The following is a 21,477-nucleotide window of genomic DNA, read 5'->3' as shown; positions in this document are numbered from 1 at the left end:
GCAGTTTTGGGGTGGAGTCTTTTGGGTTTTCCACATAAAGTATCATATCATCTGCAAAGAGTGAGAGTTTGACTTCCTCTTTGCCGATTTGGATGCCTTTGATTTCTTTTTGTTGTTCGATTGCTGTGGCTAGGACTTCTAATACTATGTTGAATAGCAGTGGTGATAGTCGATATCCCTGTCGCGTTCCTGACCCTAGGGGAAAAGCTCTCAGCTTTTCCCCATTAAGAATGATATTCGCTGTAGGTTTTTCGTGGATGGCTTTTATGATATTGAGGTATGTACCCTCTATCCCTATACTCTGAAGAGTTTTGATCAAGAAAGGATGCTGTGCTTTGTCAAATGCTTTTTCTGCATCTATTGAGAGGATCATATGATTCTTGTTCTTTCTTTTGTTAATGTAGTGTATCACGTTGATTGATTTGCGGATGTTGAACCAGCCTTGCAGCCCAGGGATAAATCCCACTTGGTCATGGTGATAATCCCTTTAATGTACTGTTGGATCCTATTGGCTAGTATTTTGGTGAGAATTTTTGCATCCATGTTCATCAAGGATATTGGTCTTTAATTCTCCTTTTTGATGGGGTCTTTGTCTGGTTTTGGGATCAAGGTAATGGTGGCCTCATAAAATGAGTTTGGAAGTTTTCCTTCCATTTCTATTTTTTGGAACAGTTTCAGGAGAATAGGTATTAATTCTTCTTTAAATGTCTGATAGAATTCCCCTGGGAAGCCATCTGGCCCTGGGCTTTTGTTGGGAGATTTTTGATGACTGCTTCAATTTCCTTAATGGTTATAGGTCTGTTGAGGTTTTCTATTTCTTCTGGTTCAATTTTGGTAGTTGATACATCTCTAGGAATGCACCCAGTTCTTCCACGTTATCTAATTTGCTGGCATAGAGTTGCTTATAATATGTTCTTATAATTGTTTGTATTTCTTTGCTGTTGGTTGTGATCTCTCCTCTTTCATTCATGATTTTGTTGATTTGGGTCATTTCTCTTTTCTTTTTGATAAGTCTGGCCAGGGGTTTATCAATCTTGTTAATTCTTTCAAAGAACCAGCTCCTAGTTTCGTTGATCTGTTCTACTGTTCTTTTGGTTTCTATTTCATTGATTTCTCCTCTGATCTTTATTATTTCTCTTCTGCTGGGTTTAGGCTTTCTTTGCTGTTCTTTCTCCAGCTCCTTTAGGTGTAGAGTTAGGTTGTATATTTGAGACCTTTCTTGTTTCTTGAGAAAGGCTTGTATTGCTATATACTTTCCTCTCAGAACTGCCTTTGCTGTATCCCAACGATTTTGAACAGCTGTGTTTTCATTTTCATTGGTTTCCATGAATTTTTTTAATTCTTCTTTAATTTCCTGGTTGACCCATTCATTCTTTAGTAGGAAGCTCTTTAGCCTCCATGTATTTGAGTTCTTTCTGACTTTCCTCTTGTGATTGAGTTTTAGTTTCAAAGCATTGTGGTCTGAAAATATGCAGGGAATAATCCCAGTCTTTTGGTACCGGTTGAGACCTGATTTGTGACCTAGGATGTGATCTGTTCTGGAGAATGTTCCATGGGCACTAGAGAAGAATGTGTCTTCCGTTGCTTTGGGACAGAATGTTCTGAATATGTCTGTGAAGTCCATTTGGTCCAGTGTGTCATTTAAAGTCTTTATTTCCTTGTTGATCTTTTGCTTACATGATCTGTCCATTTCAGTGAGCGGGGTGTTTAAGTCCCCCAGTATTATTGTATTGTTGTCAATGTGTTTCTTCACTTTTGTTATTAATTGCCTTATATAATTGGCTGCTCCCATGTTAGGGGCATAGGTATTTATAATTGTTAGATCTTCTTGTTGGATAGACCCTTTAAGTAGGATATAGTGTCCTTCCTCATCTCTTATTACAGTCTTTGTTTTAAAATCTAATTTGTCTGATATAAGGATTGCCACCCCAGCTTTCTTTTGGTGTCCATTCGCATGGTAAATGGTTTTCCACCCCCTCACTTTCCATCTGGGGGTGTCTTTGGGTCTAAAATGAGTCTCTTGCAGACAGCATATTGATGGGTCTTGTTTTTTCATCCAATCTGATAGCCTGTGCCTTTTGATTTGGGCATTTAGCCCATTTACATTCAGGGTAACTATTGAAAGGTATGAATTTAGTGCCATTGTATTGCCTGTAAGGTGACTGTTACTGTATATTGTCTGTGTTCCTTTCTGATCTTTGCTGCTTTTAGGCTCTCTCTTTGCTTAGAGGACCCCTTTCAATATTTCTTGGAGGGCTGGTTTCGTGTTTGCAAATTCCTTTAGTTTTTGTTTGTCCTGGAAGCTTTTTATCTCTCCTTCAATTTTCAATGAGAGCCTAATTGGATATAGTATTCTTGGCTGCATATTTTTCTCGTTTAGTGCTCTGAAGATATCATGCCAGTCCTTTCTGGCCTGCCAGGTCTCTGTGGATAGGTCTGTTGCCAATCTAATATTTCTACCATTGTAGGTTACATATCTCTTCTCCCGAGCTGCTTTCAGGATTTTCTCTCTGTCTCTGAGACTCGTAAGTTTTACTATTAGATGTCGGGGTGTTGACCTATTTTTATTGATTTTGAGAGGGGTTCTCTGTGCCTCCTGGATTTTGATGCCTGTTTCCTTCCCCACATTAGGGAAGTTCTCTGCTATTATTTGCTCCAATATACCTTCTGCCCCTCTCTTTCTTCTTCTGGGATCCCAATTATTCTAATGTTGTTTCGTCTTATCGTATCGCTTCTCTCTCGAATTCTGCTCTCGTGATCCTGTAGTTGTTTCTTTTTTTCTCAGCCTCTTTATTTTCCATCATTTGGTCTTCTGTATCGCTGATTCTCTCTTCTGCCTCATTTATCCTAGCAGTTAGTGCCCCCATTTTTGATTGCACCTCCTCAATAGCCTTTTTGATTTCGACTTGGTTAGATTTTAGTTCTTTTATTTCTCCAGAAAGGGTGTCTCTAATAACTTCCACGCTTTTTTCAAGCCCAGCTAGTATCTTTAAAGTCATGATTCTGAACTCTAGGTCCGACATCGTGCTAATGTCCGTATTGAGTAGGTCCCTGGCTGACGGTACTACCTCTTGTTCTTTTTGCTGAGGTGATTTTTTTCGTCTTGTCATTTTGTCCAGAGGAGAATAGATGAATGAGAGAACAGAATGCTAACAGGTTAACAACGTCCCCAGCAAATATACTGTATACAAATCAGAAAAGACCTGAAACCAGGGGAAAAGAAAGGGGAAGAAAGAAAAAAGAAAGAGAAAAGGAAGAAAGAAAGAAAAAAAACCAAAAAGAAAAAAATAAAAACAGAACAATACAAAAAAACCCGAATATGATCAAATATGATCAGGCTGGTGCATAGATCAGTGCCACACACTAGATTTTGGGCGTATTTTGGTCTGTTAGAAAAAAGTGCCTCCTAAAATTTTAAAGGAAGAAAGACATATATGTACAAAATAAGGGTTGATACAATGAAGGGATGGAAGATGAGTATAAAGATGAAAATTATAAAAGATTTTATAAAAGGAATTGATACGATAAGAAGTTTGAACAAAAAAAAAAGAAGAATTTTAAAAAAAAAAAAGGGAGATTGTGATCAGGCAGGAGACTAGAACAAAGCCATACACTAGTATTTAGGGTATATTTTGATCTGTTAGAAGAAACTGTATCTCAAAATTTTAAAAAGAGAACAACATATATATATGCCAAAAATAAGGGTAACTACTATGAAAGGGATAAAATATGACTCTAAAAATGAAAAATAAAAAATGTTTTTTTAAAAACGGGATTGATAAGATGTTGGTTGAAAAAGGGAAAAAGAAAAATTAAAAAAAAGTTAAAAAAATTTAACTTTGAGAAACTAATGAATCATGGTAAAAAAAAGCCATGAAGTCTATGTGTAGTATTCCCCTAGCGCTGGAGTTCTCCCGTTCTCCTTGATTGGTAAACTTGGTCTTGGCTTGCTGGCTGTTGGTGCTGATCTTCTGGGGGAGGGGCCTGTTGCCGTGGTTCCCAAATGTCTTTGCGGGAGGCCGAATTGCCCCGTCCTTGTCGGTCCCGGCTAAGCAATCTGCTCAGGACTTTTGTTCCCTGCAAGCTCTCGGTACAGCTTTGGAGGACCAGGGTGAAAATGGTGGCCTCCCAATCTCCACCCGGAGGAGCTGAGAACTCGGGGCCCCACTCCTCAGTGCGCCCGTAGAGAAAAGCCGTCACTCCCGTCTCCCTAGTCTCCGGGCGCACTCCGTGCTCACCCGGCCTGTGACCGAGCGTTTCTATCTCTGGCACTTGACCCCGTGTGGAGTCTCTAAACCCAGCAGATCCCTGTGGTGCGCTATGCGCCACTCCTCCCGGTGCAGGGAGGGGAGTCTCCCCGGCTCTGCCGCTTGTTGGGTCCCTGCTGGAGGAGTAGTGGCCCCACTGGGCCGCATATCACAGTTTATGGCAACCCCTCCGCTCCGTCTCTGCAGCCCGCTTCCTTGCTCCAATACCTGGGAGCTCTGGCGCACTCAGGCATCCCCGGTCTTTCTGTGATCCCGAGGGTCCTGAGACCACATTGTCCCATGAGGGTTCCACCCCCCGCTTAGCCACTGGAGGGACGTCCCTCAGAGGAGCCGGCTTCTAAAAGTTCTGATTTTCTGCTCCGCGGCTCTATCACTTAACGGTAGTGGCCAACGGAGGCCCCCTCCCCCGCCGTCTATCCTCCCGAATATCACCTCGGATTCACTTCTCCGCACGTCCTACCTTCCAGTAAGTGGTCGCTTCTCTGTTCAGAGAGTTGTTGCTACTCTCCTCTTCGGTCTCCTGTTGAGTTCGTAGGTGTTCAGAATGGTTTGATCCCTATTCAGCTGAATTCCTGAGACCAGATGAAATCCAGGTCTCCTACTCCTCCGCCATCTTGCTCTGCCCTCCCCAATCTTGTTTTATTTTTATGTAAATTATTTTCCTCACTCTAAAGATGATCTACAGATCAAGATATTTTTGTAGACATCTAGCGTCTGTCCTCTCCACTCCATTTTCTTCTTTCTCCATAGTTGGTCTCTTGAAAAATACGTAGGCTATCCTTTTTGTCTTTAAGTAAAAGTGGTAGCATTCTCAGTAGACTTTTCTCCACTTTCCATTCGCCTCTTAACACTAATACATCCTGGCTACCAGCCCCTAGCTGTATATAGAGACTGTCCTTATTCCATTGTCAGTGACAGGCCCCTCCACTGTGTAGATACATGTCATTTATTCTGGAGAACTATACTTCTTAGGAGTTCTGTGGACTTCTAGTTCTGTAGTTTCCAAATGCTTATAGAAAGAAGGTGGGAGGAGGGGGGCAGTGCCCTGGCTGCTTCTAGAAGCAATACTTGTTTGTGACCATTCATACCAGTTTTCTTCTTGGTTCTCATCCTGGGTGGTGGGGAGGTGACTATCTTTTTGTAACCAGGTAACAGCAAAAAAAAAAAAAAAAGCATTGCTCTTTTCATGAGTCACACAGCCCTCCACAGTTTCTGTCATTTAATTTACACTCCTTTTGGCTTGCAGTTAGAAATTCTTCCAGGTTTTGAAAACACATTATCTGTCAGTCTTAAGTTTTTTGATGGTGGCATCTGTTTTGTGTGTCTTCATGTTTATATCAGTAAGGATTTGGGAGGAGTGGTATCACAGATTGTGCTTCAGATGCCATTTAAAAACAAACCCCCATATGTAAAAAGTAAATAAAACAAATGTTTTAAAAACAATCTTTTCTCTCCTAACTAGTACTGAATTATTTGTGTTGCAGGGAAAAGGACTTGGAAGCCAAATTCATTATTCAAATGGAGAAAAGCAAAACAACAATTACAAACTTAAAGGCAAGTAGCAACCTGGCCTTGCTCCAAGAGCCTCCATGTTTGTTTTATTAAAATGATTTGTTGGTAAATAAAACACATCTGCCATTTCCTTACCCGTCCTTCTCAGTTCAACTAGCCACATCAACTTGCACTTGGCTAGGGCTCTTGCATGAAGCAAAAGGGTGATGCTCTGTCTCCTCTCCTGTGCCTGGGTTCATTTGATCTCAAAGCCCTGGTATGTGAGCTCTTGCGTTTAACCCAGACTCAGCATTATTACCCTGTATTCTGTGGTAGATCCTTAGCCTGGCAATTGGCTGAATTCTGTGAATCATTAAGTAAGTGTTGGCCCTAGATTTGTTTACATTCTTAATGAAAATAATCATGTTTTGTAAACTTTGCAAGAGGAGCTTGTTTTATTATTCAAAACTCAGGGGATGAAAGATTTAAAAAAAAAATTATTCCCCCCCCCCCGAAAAAGATAGTTGAAAAAACCAGCATTTTCTAGGATGGCATGTTCTTCCTTTTGTACTTAAAATATTCTATTTTTTTCCTTTGGTCAGTGAATTTGTTAAGGACCATGAATACTTTTCACTTGGGGGGAGGGTGAATAAGAATGTAAAGTTAATAATAATAAATCATGTGCTTTATGGACTCAACCCCTTTGTCCTTCTATATTTATCATTAACTTAGAGGTTTGGGTTTCTGAGGCCTGCTGCTCCATGGCCAAGTGCAGATCAATCTCTAGTTGGATTTCTGTTAATTTGTGGCTCAAGGGACTGGATACGTTGACATTCAATCTCAAAGTAGTGCCATTTGATCTCTAGTGATAGAAGCAGGGGGAATGCTCCTATCTTCCAATTGGGCCATGCTCTGGATAATTTGATAGTCTTCCTTTGAGGCTCTGGTGTCCCTTTGCCCGAGGCATTCTCCAGTGAAATGTCTTTCTTCTCTGACCACAATCCTTGTACCTTCTAGCTCTGTCTGGCCCTACCTGGCTTTCCCTCCTTTGACCTACCACATCTTCTCACATTTCTGCCGGTCATCACTTGATCAATTGCTTCCTATTAGTTACCTTTGCTTTGCTTCATGTATCTGTGTGCTCACAGTGTTTTCGTAAAATCATTAAAAAATTATATTTACTGAAACAGAGTGAAGAGACCCTTGGCTCTGGATGCATCTCTTCTTTGTGTGTTATGGAATCTATTTTCCTTGGTTACTCTGTTGCTTTTGAGTTTTACAAACATTTCCTCATCTGATATAATGAAAACAGATGTCCAGATTCTTAACATTTTAATAAGAAGAACCATAGAAATTGTTTATTTAGAGAATCTGAATTATGTTGGAAAATGCCATGCTTGTTAAATATTTTCAGTGTGTCCGGAGAACTTTGTGAAACTTTGGTGGCTTATGATGATTTTTAAACATCGTTTTTGGTTCAATTTAGGTATATAGCAAGGTAGACAAGATACACGCGAACATCTGCAATAAACTCAAAATATGTCCTAGGAGAACCTAGCCTCTCAGAAGTGACAGCAATTACTTCTGGATATAGTGCCCAAGGGGCAGCTTAATGGAAGAGGAAGCATCTGACCTGGAGTTTTCAGTGGGGCCACAAAACTGCACAACTCTAAGGGGCTCTAGTCACATCACAATCTATGTGATTAGCACCCTCTAGAGTTCTGCAGACCCCAACTCTGGTGGTTTCAGGTGGAGGGAACAGTAAAAAGTATTGAAGCCAGCGGAAAAATATGAGTATGGTTGGAGTGTTGGGTTTGTATAAGAGAATCATGATAAAAAGTCCAGGAAAGTAGCCATGCGTCATAGCATAGAGAGCCTGGATTGATGGGAGGAGTTCAGGATCGATCTATCTATCATCTATCTATCTATCTATCTATCTATCTATCTATCTATCTATCTATATCTATATCTGTCTAGGGGGTAGTCATGAGGAAGTAAATGGTTTTTAGAGTGTAAATATGAAAAATGGCGATCATTGTATATTTTTTATGACTTTTGCTTTTCTTGAATTGGATAGATCATTTAGCTGTCAGGGCTTTTTACATTATTATCATAATCCTTTCCTTCTAGATACCAGAAGGAGGGACTGGAGACTCAGGAAGAGAACGGACCAAGACCTTCACCTATGACTTCTCTTTTTATTCTGCTGATACAAAAAGTCCAAATTACGTCTCACAGGAGATGGTATGATATTTTCATAATCTTTATTTTGATTTCCATATTGAGAAGAACTCTTTAAAACATCTTGCTAATTTTTTAAAATATAATTTATATAAAATTTGCCTCTACTAACTTAGCTTTGTTTGTTACATAGCACCATTTATCTTAATTAAGCCTGAGAAGAGGTCAGTCCCCACAAAGTTGATTTTGTTTTTCACTTCTGAGCGTGATGATCATAACCTTTTTTTTTTTTTCAAAACTTGGACACGACTACTGTTTTGAAGGAGCTCTGTAAATAAAGCAATTTGGAGGTGCCATTTGTATATTGCTAAGCCTGGCAAATAGGCCATTCAGCTGAGTCCTGCTGCGATGCAGAGCTTTAGGAGTTATATTTCAAACCCAAATCCCATTTCCTGTGAATGGATCATTATAGGATCATTATAGAATTCTAGAAAGAAGGATTCTAGAAGGAACAAACTGCCCCCCCCCGAATTTTTCTAGAATCTAGAATGTAGCTGGAAATTGTAGAGGAAACCCGTGCTATAGGCTTTTATGGTCTAAAATGTAGACATGACATGGGCATAGAGGAACAGACCCAAAGATTCTCGCCGTAAACCATTGCATGTTGGCATTGCATGTGAGCAGGACAAGGGCATGTCCCTGGGACCAGCTGGGTATTTGAGCAGAGCAGAGTTATGGGGAAGCACCAGTGAGAGAGGAGGATTATAGGCTTCTTCCTGGCTTGTTAACAGCTTCTTTAAATATATTGCTTCAGGACTGAGGTGTTAAAACTAGGATAAGAATTCCTGTTTTGCCTGCTCTGGGTTATAATCCATGAGGTGGCATCTTAAAGTGGTATTATTGTCTAGTTGCTTGCAACTTGGTGTGTCCATGTATGAGAATCACTGCATTGCCTAGAATGTGTTAAAAATGCAAAATCTCGACCAATTTCAGATCCACTGAATCAAACTGCATTTTTAGCAGGTTCCCAGGTGATTTGTACATACCTCAACATTGGAGAACTATAGTTGGTTAGGAAATGGTTTGTGGAAGCTATTGGCTTTACTGAGGCAACATAAATGTTGGCATTAAGATAGACAACTTAGAGGAATTGTTCAAAGGAGAGGGTTGGAGTGATTGTATCCAGAACATGTGAGTCAGGATCAGGGCAAAAATAGAAAGGATGACAGCAATAAGAATGAGAGCCACGAAGAGAGAGGAGTCGCCTGGTATGAAAGAGGGGCCAGCAATTAATGTTGCCTGAGTTGGCATTGGTGTCTAAAACTCTGCTTGGCGCTCGTATACCCTGTCTCACTTGATTCTCGCAAGACCAGATTTAACTTTAGCGCTGCGTTTTTCTTTGTCAAAGAGACTCAGTGAGCTTAAATAACTTGCTCAAGTCCATAGACCTAATCGACCTAATAGTAGCAGAGTTGAGGTCCTAGGGCTGAAGTGTAGGGCAGTGGAGATGCCACTGGAAGGCCTTCAGGGCATAAGAGAAAAGCGTTGGTTTCTTCTAAATAATAGGCGGATAGGGCAGCCCTGTTGATGAATAAATGAACGGGTGAGTAATGTTAAAAACCAAAATTCAGTCAAGTAAATTTAAAGATCTAATTGGCTTTATTCATTGATTCATGAATCCTGCAGCATCCCATCCAGCAAGTAGAAAGGAACTTTGAAGAGCTGTACCAAATGGAAGGATTTTATAGGTAGAAACAGGGCCAGACAAGTAGCAAAATAAAAGAAAGGATTGTTTCCAGCAAGATCATCTTCCCTCGGGGAAGAGTAGAGGATGTTATTAGGTGGATCACCTCATCTTCCTCTGGGGGATGGAGAAGGCCCATATGACAGATTACTTCATTGGTGCTGATCAAAAATTCCTGACTGACCAGTTAAGACTACATATCCAGGGAGGTTGAAATTGCAGTTAGGTTAGGTATTGAATCCCGGTTTCGTGACTTGGCTTAGCATAAGTGACTCCTTTTTGGGCCCGTGGTTTTCTTTTTAACAGCAGTGCAGAAGACTTTGCTCCTGAGGTAACTGATTAATCAGCATTGGTAGCTAGGAGTGTGGTGAGGAATAGAATGTTATAGGTATTGGAATCCAGATTTTGGCTGGATTTTTTAATTAATATTAATATAATATAATATAATATAATATATAATAATTTTATACATAATTATTATATATAACATAAATATGTATAAGTTATATATAATTATTAATTAATTAATAATTAATATTAAAGTGAAATGTGAATGACATGGCTGGTGTGAGGGAATTTGTTAAGGGAAAAGCCATTTCATTCTACAGTCTTCAGAATGTCTTCCACAGAGGATGGACGAAGAGCCATGAAGATTTCCACTTCTAACCCAATGAGCGGCTGGATTTTCCTCCTTATTTAACCTGAATTTGAGGCCTTTTGAGAATAGAGGGCTGTGCTGAGGGAAAGTCCACAATGGGAGGAGCAGAGCGGTGTGTGACAGCAGGGCCTGGCACGCTGGAGATGCTCAATAAACATTTGCTGACTGACAGAACTCGTTTACAGATGGTGGTTAATTTATGGGAACAGATGACATTTCCTGGTTCTACACGAGTCAAGATCAGGGAAGCAGTAACAAGTTTAGCTTTTTTGGAAGTTAAAAATAAAAGCTCAGAATTTAAAAATAGTTTGTTTGTGAAAACCTTGTGATAGGGATAATTTCCATGCTTCAGGTGGATGCATAGCATCTCTTCTCAGGTGTTTTGGGTTTTTTGACTTTATTTATGTAGCTATATATAAATAACCTGACATTGTTCCATTAAATTACAAAACTAAAAAAGCAGGAGTTGTGTTAGTCAATACTACTTTCTAGCAGAATCACGTTAATAAAATCAGCATAGATACAGGAAAATACCTATTTTTTTAATCACTGTATTAGAGAAAAGGGTAGTCTTCCTTTACACCTAATGTTAAAAAGAGCTTCAATTTTGACTATTGATTAAAGTCTTCATGCTGCCTTATCTGGCACACGATTTGAGCTGTCAGGTTGCATCCCTGCTATTAACGGCAAGATGCAAGCTTAGCATGATGTCAGTCTTCTTCTCCTTCTCATCTGAATATAAGGGCATCTTGAGAAAATATATCATGCCTGTTACTGTAGTTCAGCTCAAGTTTCCCTTATTGTTTAACAAGTACCCAAGTAAGATGACCATTAATATTTCTTTTTTACAAATTAATTTTAGATTTAGAAAAAAAATGAGAATGATTTAAGTCTATACTCACATAAATTAAAGACCATTAAATAAGGTCTGATTTTCCTAATGGTTCTTCAAAACTCCAAAGGGAGGCTTTGATCTCACACAACCTGTTCCTTGATTCAACCGGGGAGAAACTTGAAACCTACTGTCTCCCAGTTGTTGACAAGCTGGATGGGTGAGTCTTTTGTGTTAACAATGCCCTCTTGTGGGCATTTTCCCTCAAGTGAGGCCCTGTGATGCCTTGGATGACTCTCAAATCAGCTTGAAAATCTGTGCTGAGACAAATCAGCAAGGTGGATTTTGGGCCACCTGGCCAGGTGAGGATCTCACCAGGGTTTTGATGCCAGTGGGGGAGAGCAGGTCGTAGGTCTCACAAAGCAGGCCCTCCCTCCTCACCTTGCTTTGATAGGTGATGCTAAACAAGTCCTTCCTGGGAGCCGCAGTGGGGTAGCCTGTTTTCCTTGCAAGAACCCTGGAGATGTGGGCAGTGTCCTGCTGCTTCTCTGGGTCCTGAGCCAACTTTGGGTGGGTTACTTGAAGACTGAGCCTGGCCTGGGTCTCAGCACCTCTAGACCTGCTCATTCTAGGCCCGTTTTGTAGAATGTCCACCAGTGCCCTCCCCCCCGCTCCTGTTGCCCGCACCTGCTCTGGGCCCCCAAGTCTCTCAGAGAACTCAAGCTGAATCAGCTTTCTGGAAAAATGGGTAATAGTAAAATGGTGGGTGGGATTTTAACCCTGGGAAAGAGTTTTATTTTGAAAAACTTTTGGGTTTGATTTAAATATATTTTCTATGACTTTGCTTTAGCCTCAGGCAAAGGTATTATAGAAGATCCTTCTCTTACTCTTTGGGACTTTATGTAAGGCTGTTCTTCTTATCCAGTGGCACCCTGTGACATGGTAAAAATGATAGATAATTTTTATTTTTTGTGTAATCAGGGAGAATTGAAGAAATATAGTTTCTCCTCATGTTCCATATACAGTGCTGAAAGCTAACCTTGGATGGGTGGTCTGGAGCTGTGAGTCTCCCTGGGATTCTGGGCTGCTTCTTTACAGTTTGTGGGAGGAGGTCTGGGGCCTCGTGGCTGATGTCAAGGATGTGGGAAGAGGCCACATAGTGATAAAGTCTTTAGAAGCACAGGTTTGGGGGTCAGAAGTGCCCAGGTGCAAATCCCAACTCTACCACTCACTGTATATGCTCACTCATGTAACTTCTCCCACTGAACGATGGACCTAAGTGATGCTACCCACCCAGTAGCATTTTATAAGGACTAATATATGAACACAGTGTGATCTGCTGTCATAGTTGAGAGTTGAGTAAGTCATCCAGAATTTGAGAATAGGACTGAAAAATAACCCCTCCTAAAGCTGAAATGGATACAAATTAAGAGCATTAAGACTGGTCATGTTGGAAGTGACTCCATTGAAAGGATAATTTGTAAATCTTTGACCAAGAAACTGAGAAAACAAAGTTGAAGCAAGATGGTGGCAAGATGGTGCCCGAAGAAAGCTGAAGTCTGGTTGTCTGTGTTATTATTTTGCCCTTGGATGACAGGCTGTATTATTGTAGGGATGGTTTACGTGGAGCTGAGATCGAGAGGGTTGGTGTTTACTGGTCCTTTCTAGGGGGTGGTTGGAGGGCTTAGATCCCTGCAGGGGAGATGCTGGGTCTCAAGTCTCAAGTTTAGCTAACCCAGCATCACTCACAGAGATGGAACACTCCTGAGGGGTTACCGAGGCTCCCACCTTGGACTGTGGTGACCTCACAATGCAGTGCCTCACCTCTTCCTGGCTCTGACAAGAACCTGATCAACGCTGCCTCGTGACGTCCCTTCAGCTGCTGATGCACCTTGTTTTTGAAGCAGGGAGGTGTTTTATGTGACCTTAGTGTGCCTGTTGCTCCAAGAAGGCAGGAGGCAACATGAAGGCTTGTGGGGTTTGGAAAGCTCTGGTTGGTCTCCTTCCTAACTGTGTGTACCTGGGACAGCCACACATCTCAACTGGCCTCATCTACATCAGCTGTCTGTGTGAAGGATCTGTCCTTCACCCTCTTTCATTCCCCAGAGTGTCCCACTGCAATTGTGTGGTGTGACAGACATGGACCTTAGGCCATTGTAGGTGCCACCCCAGGCCCCGCACAGCTCATCTCCCTGCCCTTTCCATCCTGGGAAAATATTCAAATAGGAAAAAGCATCTGGACTCTGATGCAGGGGAGCCCGACCATCTCAGCCTCATTCACACCCACCCATCACTCAGCTCTCAGAGAACCTTCTGAGACTTACTTTGATGAAGAGCTGGACCCTTAAAATGATAGCATTGATTTGGCATGGTTTGAGCAATAACTTCTGGCTGCTGTGATTTTTAGGTTTTGAATATTTAGTTTCTGGAAGCTCTGATAGAATGAATAACTCTTTAAGTTTATTTAATTCTGAAATGGTAAATCATCATGCTTTAAAATTATCTTTGCTTCTTAGATGTGATTGTCACTTGGCCATGTTTACATTTTTATATTTCAAGAATTTTTTGTTAAGTAGGAAGAAGGATGGGGTTGCTTTTTGCCTCCTTAAAAAGTTTCCTTTTGATTAAAATTTTGATTAAAAACAGGGGTGAAGACATATTCTGTTAATAGTTCTGCGATGATTTATTTATGTGGTGTAATCCTTACAATACGAAAGTAGCATTCAAGAATATTGTCAACATTGAAGGGGCTTTTTATTAAAATCCATGGTAATTGTGTCTTTTGTGGTTTTTTTTTTTTTCTGCTTTCAGGTTTTCAAAACCCTTGGCACAGATGTCGTGAAGTCTGCATTTGAAGGTTATAATGCTTGTGTCTTTGCATATGGGCAAACTGGATCGGGAAAGTCATACACTATGATGGGAAATTCTGTACGTTGTTTTACACTGTGGGAAGAAAATTTCTCATTATCTCTCTTTGGACTGATAGAATTATCTCTTTATCTACCTGGTCTGTACTAACTTCCTTTTCATGTTCTGATCATTCTTTAGCAATAAGATAAAACTCAGTAATAAGTTGGACTAAGTTTCCTTTGATTTTAAATTAGAAATAGTTTTAAGTTTATAAGCATGAATAATTGGATGCAAGTCTCTGTTCATTTTCTGTTTTTAAAGGCTTTATAATCTTATCAAAAAAGTGTGCTGGGCCCATAAGTAATTTATTCTTCTTTTCTGCCAACACAACAGTTTGAATAAAATTACTGAACTCTGTTCTTTTTTTAAAATTATTCAAAACATATTTTCCTCAAGAGAAATGTAAAAAAAAAAAAATCTGGTGGAAAGGTACTACATAACTCCATCATATATATAAAAAGAGAATTATGCTGTTTACATAGAGTCTATATAGTTACAGAGTATGTAGAGTTTAGCAGTTATGCTATATAAACTAACAGACATTAAAATTATACTTGCCCCAGAATATGGAGGAGTAAAAACTAGACATTATTACAGGGACTTTATCTCGTTCTATGTTTTCTCCCGATCTAGATAGTGCTGGTGTGTTTTACTTATGTCATAGTGAAAACTCTTCATTGCCTATCAGACCTGTGTCCTGTTCTAGCTGTGGAGGTACTAGCCGGTGATCACAGGGCTTCCTGCTGACACACACAGTGGGGTCTTTAATGCCAAAGGTTTGGTGGTTCACAGAAGTAGTAGTAGTGCGTTTTTTAAAAAAGATTTTATTTTTATTTATTTGAGAGAGAGAACGAGCAAGGGTGAGGGGGAGAGGGAGAAGCAGATTCCTCGCTAAGCAGGGAAGCCAGACTCAGGGCTCTATCCCAGGACCACGGGATCATGACCTGCGCCCAAGGCAGCCGCTTAACTAACCGAGCCACCTAGGCACCCCAAAGTAGGAGTAGTGCATTAAAGGAGGGTGGGTCTTTCCTGATGGAAGCATTTGACCTGGCTTCTTAAATTCAGGCTTTTCCTTTACAGAAGTAGATAAATGCTGTGCTGTGAGTCCTCAGTGCTGAATAGTGTGGAAGACTACATAGGAGAACAAGCAGTTAGTCTCAGGAGTTGCACATTTCCTTTTATCATCACTTCTCCCTTCCTGGTTTCCCACTGTGCCTTTGCAAAAAAAAAAAAAAAAATCTTCCTAAAAATGAAATTTGCGTGTTGATCCGCTGGTAGCTCTTTTATGTTAAGTTAAACATTCATAAAGCATTCCTAAATTATACCTGTTTTTCTCTGACCTTATAGTTAGTTGAGCCCTGTTTGGGTCTTCCTTTTTATTTTTTAAAGGCACAACAAAAATATGGCAAAAAGCCCAATTTTCCTTGATAAGAATTGGTACCAACTTAATGTTGTAAGGGAAAAAAAATTCTCTTAATGCTGTGATGATATTTTTTGGGAAGGAGGGCATGTTGGATGAAGGTAGGGAGGGTCTTTGGAAGGAAACACTAAAGCTCTGAAGTTTTGATTTCCTAACAAGAACATTTGACCTCATCTTTAACATCGTTCTGAAGCTCATCAGCTTGTTAATGCCAGCCAAACCACGAATACTCCTGAAGATGCCCACGTCGCATAAGTAATATGATGCATTAAAATCTGTCTTGGAAGGCCAGAGTTGGGATTAGTGCATCAAAGGAGGGATATAATACATGTTTCAATGTGGTCCTGTCACCTAAGGGTTAAGACAGTTATCAGCTACTTTGAGTGCTTACCAAGGTCTCATTGGTGTTTTTCTTTTCTGCTCAGTGTCTGTTTCACCTTCTTTGGTCATTTGACGCGATCAGATTTTCCATTTATTCTACAGCTGTAGACCATCTTGTTTGAAAGTTTAAGGAATAGATCTTCTATGTTTTCAAGTTAGGATTTAACTGATTAAGAGCTGACAACTGCATATTACTCTAGACCTAGCATGTAAAAGTTAGAAGGCTCCATCCTCTGATTTCAGAGGCTAGGAAGCAGTCCCGAGGGGGTAAATGCTGTATGTGGGGCCCTGCGGTGGTAGGCCTGGGGTTGACATGCAGGCCCCTTGTGTCTAAATCCACTCTGGCAAATTGCAAATTCAGCCATTGGTTGCTTTTATTTCCAGTGACAGCTATGGCATTCCTCCTTCCCACTGCAGGGCGATTCTGGCTTAATACCTCGGATCTGTGAAGGGCTCTTCAGTCAGATAAATGAAACCACCAGATGGGACGAAGCATCTTTTCGAACTGAAGTCAGGTAGGGCCCATGGTCTGAGTAACTGAGTGTGTGAGCTTGGTTAGAGCTTCTCTCTGGGCACGAGGAGTAGATAAAGGATAAAGCCTTTGGATTCCTGAAGGGAGAGTCTGCCTTTTCTCCTCCTGTACTATCATAGCTAGAGGCAAAGCTTAAAATATGTCTGTTTTCAGTGACTTTCCTGGGTGCAATTTGGATTAGGATTTGGGGAGGCTAGTAGGAATAATCCTGCTTGGTCAGAAACTCTGACATAGGATGTTTATCTCAAATAGAGTGAGCTTTTGACTTGTAATTGTGTACCCCGTTCACTTGCCGCCTTCTTTTATTTGAATAAGGTTTGTTTTATTCTTTGTGTTGGTAGGATCACTGTACATCTAATCTTTAAATCTTAGGGATTAAATGAAGAAATCCACTTACCATGCTAAGCATAGTACCTGATACATGGCTACCACCCATAATTGTATGTTGCTACTGTTATTGTTTTGTTCTTATATTAATGGGGAAATAATTTTACTGAGTTCAGTCCTATTTAAATTTTTAGCTACTTGGAAATTTATAATGAACGTGTGAGAGATCTGCTTAGGCGGAAGTCATCCAAAACCTTCAATCTAAGAGTCCGAGAGCATCCAAAAGAAGGACCGTATGTTGAGGGTAAGAGCGAATATTTCACAGCTCTTTTCTTGGGAATTTGTGTAAAAATAGTAGTTTCAGGGGGAAAACGTAAGATAATGGTGAGATGTGAAAAATGTCCTTATCTTTGGCATTTTATTCTAGTAAAAACGTCGTGCTGTCACTACAGCTGTCACTAGTGTGAATTCGTACTTCGCCGGGCACTCCCTGATTTTGTGTGCTCTCCAGTAGATTTCCTCTGGCTCTCAGAAGAACTCTCTGGAAATTTGTTTTCCATTGTTCGCAGGCAGCATGAGCAACACTACAGGCTGTCTCTTTACATGGCGTTGCATCTTAGCGGTCTGTTTTTACTGACCTTAAGGGTAGCTTATGACCATAAGGAGATTCTAAGACTTCTCACCTGTGAGAAGAGCGCTGACAGAGTTTCCTGTGCTGCGGTCCTCAGCATCTGTGTTGTGATAACACTAGCTGTACCTCAAGTAATGCTGGGTCGAGGGCTGGCCCTTGCTAAGTATTCACACACAGGCTGGGTGTCAGGCTGTCTTGATACTGCAGCTCCTCTCAGCTGACTCGTGGAGGCAGCTGAGTTGTGGCTGACCGTAGGAATCATGCCCAGAAAGGTGTGTTCCTGTGGCTCTTGTCCTTCTGCGTCTCATCGGAGGCAAGGCTGAGAACTGGTCCTGGGCTTAAAAAGGTGTTCCTGTTTTGGTTGTCTTTCTCACCTAGTGATACCAAGTGTACCGACAGGACTCCATCTGCATTTTATTAAATTTCCAATTGAAATTTTGCCTTTTATGCCCAAAGTAGGGTGTATAACTATGTATTTGTTTTGTGGAGCATGGAATAGCTATTATCGTTAATAGTTTTTAGGCTAACTGTGCCTTCATGCTTCTCTTTAATTGTCTTTTATCAGATGCTAAAACATAATATAAAGCTGGCTTATGAAAAGACAGAATAATCAGGGCAAAACATCCAGAATCTGATGTAGATACTTAGAGGGATTTAGTTTCTAATAAATCTGATAGTCAAACGTTGGAGGAATATTGGTTGTTAAGCTGCCTGCGAGGGGGAAAAAAAAAGTAAATTGGTACTATAGCTCCATTTTTACACCAGGATAAATAGCAAATGGAGAAAGATTTTAATGTCAAAAGTGACATAATAAAATGACTATAAGAAACTATGGGTTAGCCTTTTTTCCAGAAATCTGGAGAAGGGAAGTCTTTTAGAAATTTCACTTTAAACTCAGGAACCATGAAATAAAAGTGTTAAATTTGAAATGGTAAAAAAATAAAACTTGACAGAAACACCATTGGCAAAGTAAAAAGACAAATTACAAACTGGGGGAAATCTTTTCAATCAAAGTTTCAGACAGAGAACTAATTTCCCTAATATGTAAAGAGATCCCGTAACTCAGTAATGACAGATCCAACAACCAAGTAGAAAAATGAACACAGGATGTGAATAGACTGTTAACAGAAATGGAAATGCTAATTTTTTTTTAATTTTTTTATTTTAAAGATTTTATTTATTTATTAGAGAGAGAGAAACAGCATGAGAGGGGAGAGGGTCAGAGGGAGAAGCAGGCTCCCCACTGAGCTGGGAGCCTGATGTGGGACTCGATCCCAGGACCCTGGGATCATGACCTGAGCCAAAGGCAGTCGCTTAACCAACTGAGCCACTCAGGCGCCCAATGCTGATGGTTTTTAAATGGAGGAAAGAATGCTCAGCCTCACTCATACTGAGAGAAAAGCAGAATAAAAAGTCTTCAAGATAACATTTATTACCTATCCCTGGTAGATGTAAGTAAGCCTGGTAGGACAGAGTTGGGAAACAGGTAGTCTTATACATTGCTACTGCTGGGTGTAAATTGCCTTCTATGGAGGACAATTTTGCAATATCCATCAAAATTTCAAATGTGCTTGGATCTAGCACTTTGGCCTCTTAAGAATTTATTCTGCAGAAATATTCACACATATTTGAAAAGACCTGTGTACAAGATTATTTGTAGTAGCGTTACTTGTAATTGGAAACAAAATGTAAACAACCACCATCTATGGTCTCAACAGGAGACTGGTGAAATTGGTTATGGTACATGCATGTGGTTGAGTGCTCTGCAGCCATAAAAATGAGTGAGGAATCACCTTAACTGATACAGAATATTCTTCAGTTATTACATAGAAAACAGCAGGATGCAAAACAATGTTTATGGTACACTGCCACGTTTGAAAGGGGAAAGAAGATGGTTTTATGTATATGTATGGGGTATTTTTAGAAGTGGATGGAGAAACTAATAACGTTGGGTTGTCTGACAGAAGGGAAGTGGGGAGTGGACTTTAGGATAGGGGTCGGGGAGACCCTTTACACAGTATATCTTTTGTTGCCTTCGATTTTAGAACCATATGAATGTTCTCCCAAAATGAATAAAAAAGTGTTTTTAAAGGATTAAAAAAATGCTCTCTGGTTTTGCCTGAAGGTAGTGTTTACATTTCCCTTGCTATGACTAATGCTCACGTGGTTGATGATATTAGCTAACACATCATAAATCCCCTATGTGATAAGTACACGTTATCAGAGGTGACTAAGGCTCAGTGAGCTTAAGTGACTCGCACGTAACCATTTAAGTCCACTAGTCAGGGGCAAACTGGGATTTGACCCTAGACAGCCCCAGCCCTTGAGTCCATGTTGTAAACTACCACACCGCAGGAACAAGTAAGATCTTTAAACAAGTCTGGACTACTGTACAGTCGTGTGTTATTTCAGAGGTAAATTTCTTACTCTGTTTACTATAGATTAGGGAGATTTCCTCAGCTACCCCCCACACTTTTTTTCCCCAGATTTATCCAAACATTTAGTACAGAATTACAGTGATGTCGAAGAACTGATGGATGCGGGAAATATCAATCGAACCACAGCAGCGACTGGGATGAACGATGTCAGTAGCAGGTCTCATGCCATCTTCACCATCAAGTTCACTCAGGTGAGGGCAGCTGCGGGGTTGGCTGGCTCCATCCCCAAGGTCTTTACTAGGTGATTAGCACCAGCTGAGGAACTGATCATTGTTGAACCAGGAGCACCGGCAGGCAAAGTTGGCTGCCTGTCATTTCCTTGTTAATTGGAGTCGAACATGTGCTGTGTGCAGAGTCTTTCGGTGGTTACAGTCACAGTCGTTTGAAATGTCCAGATGTGTACCCTTAAGAAATACTTAGCAGGCTTCCACCCTACTCTAGACATAAAAAAAAGCTTGCTTTGTGCATAATTAAGCAAAAGTTTTCATTGTTGCAAGCTCTGTGGGAGATAAGGGATTGCCAAGTCAGACCAGCTGGGGGCCAAGGTGAGTAACTCATTGTGGTACATTATCGCTCCATGGTACTCACCCCACAATGTTGATTAGGATTATGAGAATGATATTAAAGGGCAACCGACATTTTTAAGTACTGATGTAAGAACTCATTCTGATCAGGAAGTGGAGAGCGTTTTGAATATGTGCCGAAATTATTGAGGGTAAATATTTTAAGACCTAGGCCAGTAGAACAGATGAATGCAAACATGTACAGAAGGTCCTCTCAGGGCTTCAACATGTGTTAGGAGTTTGGGGATGTCCTGACCTGTATTAACCATTGAACATATCAGTTACAAAAAGATAATGTTTAATTAAGGAAGGGGATCACAGAGCAAAGAAAATTAAAAAAAAAAATTTCTCAAAGGTCAATCAGAACAATTCCCAATAAATGCTCCACATCTTTACCTTTAGTTAGATCTTTGCTTTTCTTATTTTTTAAATATTTTATTTATTTATTTGACAGAGAGAGAGAGAGAGAGAGAGAGAGAGAGTAGAAGCAGGGGGGCAGGAAAGGGAGAAGGAGGTCCCGGCTGAGCAGGGAGCTTGATGTGGGGCTTGATCCCAGGATCCTGGGATCATGACCAGTGCTGAAGGCAGATACTTAACTGACTGAGCCACCCAGGCACCCCAAATCTTTGCTTTTTGATTTACTGTAGTTTATTAGATTTTCTCCTTTCTGGTTAATGTAGATTAGGATGTGGCCATCCCTAGTTTGTAAGAGGCTTACATTTCTATCAAAGTATGGTAATTTCTTTTTGGCATCTCGGCTCAGACTGTTAAATATAGGTTAAAAGTCTTTGGGAAGGTAGAATTTTGGTAGAATTCAGAATCAAGGAATACATTATTTAAGGTTTTCAGTTTTTTGTAATTTGTGAAACAAGTTTTAACACTGAATAACGGTCAAATTATCTCTTACATAACTGTCTACATTTATCCTATTTTGGAGAGCCCTTGTGCTTGGAATGCTGAAGATTCCAGATGAGAACAAAACTAGTTATTTGTTTACTCCTTTTTTCTTTGTGAGTGCCCTCAGCGACTTGCGTCCTGTTCTGCCACAGTCAGACTCAGTAAACCTTTGTTGAGAACGACCGAGTGATTGGAGTAATGAAA

At 40.4% G+C, this 21,477-nt stretch overlaps 1 protein-coding gene across 1 annotated transcript in view; it reads left to right on the top strand.

Annotated features, from left to right (window-relative positions):
* Positions 1-21,477, top strand: part of KIF16B (kinesin family member 16B) — a 312,760-nt gene that overhangs the window by 42,077 nt on the left and 249,206 nt on the right. Inside the window, exons 2-7 of the mRNA XM_025876849.2 lie at positions 5,753-5,822; positions 7,890-8,003; positions 13,986-14,102; positions 16,303-16,400; positions 16,939-17,048; positions 19,862-20,004. Coding sequence (XP_025732634.1) covers positions 5,753-5,822; positions 7,890-8,003; positions 13,986-14,102; positions 16,303-16,400; positions 16,939-17,048; positions 19,862-20,004 — 652 coding nt within the window. The remainder of the gene's footprint in view (positions 1-5,752; positions 5,823-7,889; positions 8,004-13,985; positions 14,103-16,302; positions 16,401-16,938; positions 17,049-19,861; positions 20,005-21,477) is intronic.

This window comes from Callorhinus ursinus, unplaced genomic scaffold (assembly GCF_003265705.2).
Source record: "Callorhinus ursinus isolate GAN/ISIS: 27379988/994484 unplaced genomic scaffold, GSC_fseal_2.0 scaffold29, whole genome shotgun sequence".
Taxonomy (NCBI): Eukaryota; Metazoa; Chordata; class Mammalia; order Carnivora; family Otariidae; genus Callorhinus; species Callorhinus ursinus.
The sequence above is the reverse complement of the archived record's forward strand: the minus strand, read 5'-3'. Positions and strand labels throughout refer to the sequence as shown.